This window comes from Myotis davidii, unplaced genomic scaffold, assembly GCF_000327345.1.
Source record: "Myotis davidii unplaced genomic scaffold, ASM32734v1 scaffold808, whole genome shotgun sequence".
Classification (NCBI taxonomy): domain Eukaryota; kingdom Metazoa; phylum Chordata; class Mammalia; order Chiroptera; family Vespertilionidae; genus Myotis; species Myotis davidii.
The window spans coordinates 279,905-285,447 of NW_006298960.1; the positions used below are offsets into that span (position 1 = coordinate 279,905).

The following is a 5,543-nucleotide window of genomic DNA, read 5'->3' on the forward strand; positions in this document are numbered from 1 at the left end:
CACATTCCAGGGTTGCGGGCTCAATCCCCAGTAGGGGGTGTGCAGGAGGCAGCCGATCAATGATTTCCTGTCATCACTGATGTTTCTATCTCTTTCTCCCTCTCCTTTCCTCTCTGAAATCAATAAAAATTCTTTAGAAAAGCAAGGACCTATAACCAAGATTACTCTACCCAGCAACGCTATCATTTAGAATAGAAGGACAAATAAAAAGAGTTTCCTAGACAAGGAAAAGCTAAAGCAGTTCATCACCACCAAATTACTGTTGAAGAAGAAAAAAAAATAAGAAGGATAAGAAGTATGAATAAAATGGTAATAAATACATATCTATCAATAGTTACTTTAAATGCAAATAAATTAAATGCTCCAATCAAAAGACATATGGAGACTTAATGGATAATGAAAACAGACCCTTGCTATCTACAAGAGACTCATAGACCCTTGCAGCTTACAAGAGACTCACTTCAGATCAAAAGACACACACAGATTTAAAGGGATGAAAAAAGATATTTCATGGAAATGGAAACAAACAAACAAAAAGCTGGGGTAGCAATACTTACACCAGACAAAAGAGATCTAAAAAAGAAAATAAACAAGTAGAACAGGAAGAGACTCACAGATACAAAGAACATTTTGACAGTTGCCTGATGGGAAGGCTGTTGGGGGGATGGGTGGAAAAGTGAAGGATTAAAACGTACAAATTGGAAGTTACAGAATAGTCACAGAAATGTAAAGTATAGCATAAGGAATATAGTCAATAATATTGTAATAACTATGGTGTCAGATGGTTACTAGATTTATCGGGGTGATCACTTAGTAAGTCATATAACATCTAATCACTGAGTTGCGCACCAAAAACTAATATAATATTGTGTGCCAACTGTAACTGAAAAATAAAAAATTACTTAAAGTTTAAAAAAGAGCATTTATAAGTGAATTTAGGATATAATATAGTATGGGTTTTAGTGTAAATTTTGGAGAGCAGAAAGAAAGAAATTAAGATAGGTAGGACAGTAGAGCACTTGTGATCTTGGTTCCCAGCATGTCATCATTTTGGCTCAAATAAATTCTTATAAAAATAAAAAAGTAAAAATAAAAAGAATAGGACCACACTGTAATAGTCAATGAAAGGCTTTCATTTTATTTATTAATAAAAAGCTACTTTATCAGGCTAGTAAAAGATACACTGGATGCTTTAGGTTAAATAAAAGCCATTTTTAGGAGGTAGCTCAAGCCAGAAATGAAACATCACAGGCACAGTTCTGGTTTTACGTGTTATCAGTGAAAAGTGAGAAAATGAAGAGATGTAGAGCAGTGGTTCTCAAATTTCTGGCCCTTTAAATACAGTTCCTCATGTTGTGACCCAACCATAAAATTATTTTCGTTGCTACTTCATAACTGTAGCAACAGTAATGTTGCTACTGTTATGAATTGTAATGTAAATATCTGATATGCAGGATGGTCTTAGGCGACCCCTGTGAAAGGGTCGTTAGACCGCCAAAGGGGTTCCGACCCACAGGTTGAGTACCGCTGTAGTAGATGGTTTTGAAAGGAAAACAACAGCAGTATGAATAGACCAGTAATAGGAAATAACAGGTTTAGTACAATGACCCATGGTTGCCACTTAAGGTAGTAAAGGATTGTAGAATGTCCCTTATTTGACTCGTAGGAAACCAGCTTCTCTGCTTTTCATGCCACTCAGACTGTTCCTTCTCAATCTCCTCTAATGATGAGACTTAATGGATTTACATGTCTCATAAAAGTGTATTGTCCCAAGACTACTTCTCTCACAAAGAACCACTCTTTAGAAAAGGAGTCCGCCAGCTATGACTACAAGCAATGAATGGTCCTTGAACTAAGAATGTTCTTTACATTTTTAGAGGGACAAAGTAGAAGAGCACTAGGGAGGAGCAAGGATAAGAAGAAAGGGGGAGAATAAATAGGAAGAGAAAGGAGTGGAAAGGGGAGGGGGAGGAGCAGCAGCAGCAACAACCACGACCACATGTGGCCACTAACCCTGAAATATTTACCTTCTGGTCTTTTATTAAAGTTTCCCAACATCTTGATTATAATAGAATCAGGGACATAGAAAGGGGTGACAGGGTGAGGAAAAGGAGCCTCTTATGGAAGGGAATTCAGTTCAAGGATTCAAGTTGGCTTGAAAATCACCTCATTTAATGTAATCAAGCTTCAGACTCAAATCCCTTTGCTGCACCCACCCTTATGTGGTCACACTGTAATGTGGAAAGAAGATCGATTAGATGGAGTTTCATCTCTATACTTCTGTAAATTATCCTGCTTCTGCTGAATTCTCCATCTAACACCATCCTTCTTCTTCCCAATCAATGTGGAACACAGGTGTTTTGGGTGTTGTTTTAACTTGCCACAAATGTTTGCTGACACATGGCAGATGAATAAAGAAGTCTTTTATCACAGTTAAAAAAAAAAAAAGTTTCCCAACATCTGTTCTAGAAGATCTCCTCTAACCCATGCCTTTTGACACCACTTGAAATTAATGCCTTTCAAATGGATACTTCTAGTTCTATATTCCATACTTGTACACATCCAACCTCCAATACACAGACTAGATTTTAACAGTTACCTCAAGCTTATTGAGTCCAAATTTAAATTTATAATAACCCCCTTATAATCTCTCCTCCCTAATTTTCTCTATTTCAGTAAATAACACCCTAATTTATCCAGTTGCTTGTCATTCATGACTCCTCTCTTTCTCTCAACACACTATTATCTAATCCAACAGCAAATCCTCTTAGTCGCATTTCAATACATCTGTACAAATCTACCACTTCTGAGCACTTCCAACATAGCCTTAGCTACTATCTTCTCTCCTCTGGAGTACATAATGGCCTCCTAACTGGTGTTTCTTCCTTGCTAATTCGTAAGTACCACTCACCCATCATAGTTTATTTACTGACTAGAAGTCAGAAAGACTCTTTTAAACTGTAAATCAGATTTGATGACATAATTTGATTTACATGTACTAAAAAAACAAAGGATTTCTCACATCACTCAAAACAAAATTAACCATGGTATCTACCATGGTCCATGTTACTAATTATAATATCATCTCCTATCTATCTCCCCCACGCCCATTGGTCTCCAGCCACAGTGGCCTTCTTGCCATTCTTCACTCTAAGAATATATCTGCCTGAGAAGTTCAGCACCTGATGTTTCCCCTGCCTAAAATATTCACGCTTCCACTTTATTAGTCTTGTCTCTAGTAATCTCATTTAAAGGTTTTCCCTGACTTTCTTACCAAATAGTACATCATTCTCCATCCCCCTTTCCACTACTTTAACAGTACTTACCATCACCCAACACTGTGTGTGTATATACATGCACATATATCTACACACACACACACACACACACAGGTATGCTTTGTGCCCCTCATTGTAATATACACTACATGACAGCAGGGACATTATTCTTTTAATTACCTAAAAACATAACTGGATCATAGTGAGTGCTCACATATATTTGTTAAATGAATATATAGAAGTACTGCATGAAAAAATACCAGCTAACACAAAGACAATAGAGGTGAACAATTCTAAGATACACTAACCAAAAAAAAAAAAAGATACATTAACCAAGAAAAATTATCTAAGATGAACCTGACAGTGTTTAGCTTATGGGTATAGGTAAGTCACCCTTAAAATGTAGAAGGAAAAAGGAAAGCACTTATGAGTGAAAGTGACATGTGGAGGAATGTGATTAAGGTAATAAAGGGATGTGGGCCAATTGTCCTTATAACTTCCAAAGGTCTGGGCTACAAAAAAAAATATCTGAAAGGTGATAAGCCCTAAACAATGGCTTAAATCTCACTTCCTGTGGCTTCCATCTGGGTGTGAACTCATGAACTCACCTGGGTGGCACTGGCTTGAGAATCCTTGCTTTAATATCCAGGGCTCTTCTCCTTGCTCTATCTTGACGATCACTTCTGGCTTAGTAATGCAATACCCTGTTAAGAGAAAATACTACAGCATTATGGCTAAACAGCCTGCTTTTAGGGACTCTGAGAAAATGGTGGGGAAGAAAGGTACAGTTTAAAGAGCTGTTCAAAGGAGGTGCCCTAATCAACCAATCCCTGAGGAGGGAAAAACACAGCATTCTTTATGCTAGCCCAAATCTCTAGCTTCAAATCAGAAAATTCTTACAGGAAGTTTATATGTTTCATCAACTAAGAAATGCATGGTACTGGTAGTCACATAGAAATATTCTTACCTATTGAGACAAGGTGGCTGTAATTTTCCAGCATCATGTCTCTGTATAGTATCTTCTGAGCAGGACTCAGCAGATGCCACTCTTCCCGGGTGAAGTCCACGCACACATCTTTGAATGACACTTGTTCCTGTAACGGTATATTCTTTTTCTATATGAAGCTGTCAGAACTATATAATTAGGAAAACATTTGAAAGAACTAATCTCTTTAGAGCTTACTAAAAATTGTCATATCGGATGCCTTCTTTTGTGCTATATTATGTAGGATAAAATAGGTACAAACTGACTTTCCACTAAGGGCTTGGAACTGTCCTAACTGCTACAAAAATACTACTGATGAAAACAAACACAGTTTCTGTTCTCAATGCTTATGACATGATAAGGAGACATATACATTATCATTTATTAAATTAGACATTGCAGGAGCTAGCAGTATTCACAAAATAGGCTGGGGTTACCAAGGAAAAGTTAGTTCTTTTTTTAAAGTTAGTTCTTTTATATTATCTTCTATATTATTATTATATTTTAAATGCTCTTCATAGGTTGACACTCAACCACTTAGCCACAACGGCTGGGCACCTTTTATATTATTAAGTTAACTTTCACTGAGGAAGTAAAACTTTGTTAAAATGAATAGTGGATTGAAATGAATATGGTGCAGGCCCTGACCAACTTCAACCTATGATTGATTAAAGTGACCAGCCCTGCATTCTACCTGCCCACCAGAGAAAGGATGAATCCTCTCTGCTGAAAGAGATCATTTTCTGAGCCTCTACCATTTTTTAAAAAAATATAATGTCTGGCATCCAATAAAAAATTTCATGTTCTGTGAAAAGACAATGACCAAGAAAAAAATAGACAATAAAAACAGGGGACTCAGATATTGGAAATGATAAGCAAGAACTTCAAAATAAATGATGAATAATATATTCAATAAAACAGATGAATATATGAACAAAATAAATGAAAAATGGGATATGTGGTGTGCAGAAAAGAACAGAGCAGGGCTAAGACCACTAGCCCTTGATAAGTCCTCCACAAGGTGTCCTTTGGCTGGCATCTGGGACCTTGGATTTCAGGAGAGTTCTCACCATCTATCTATATATACTAGAGGCCCGGTGCAAGAGATTTGGGCAGTTGGCAGTCCGGGAGCCCTCGGGGGATGTCCAACTGCCAGCTTAGGCCCGCTCAAGCCATCAGTCGGATATCCTTAGCGTGGCAACGGAGGTGGGAGAGTCCCCCACCACCACCGCTGCGCTTGCTGGCTCTGAGCTGGGCTTCTGGCTGAGTGGCACTCCCCC

At 37.7% G+C, this 5,543-nt stretch overlaps 1 protein-coding gene across 7 annotated transcripts in view; it reads right to left on the reverse strand.

Annotated features, from left to right (window-relative positions):
- ZNF248 (zinc finger protein 248) overlaps positions 1 to 5,543 on the reverse strand; it is a 25,605-nt gene that overhangs the window by 10,486 nt on the left and 9,576 nt on the right. For all 7 annotated transcript variants that reach the window (XM_006774537.2, XM_006774534.2, XM_006774536.2 and 4 more), the window contains 2 exons: positions 4,246 to 4,372; positions 3,887 to 3,982 (listed from right to left, as the gene is read on the reverse strand). In XM_006774537.2, coding sequence (XP_006774600.1) covers positions 3,887 to 3,982; positions 4,246 to 4,372 — 223 coding nt within the window. The remainder of the gene's footprint in view (positions 1 to 3,886; positions 3,983 to 4,245; positions 4,373 to 5,543) is intronic.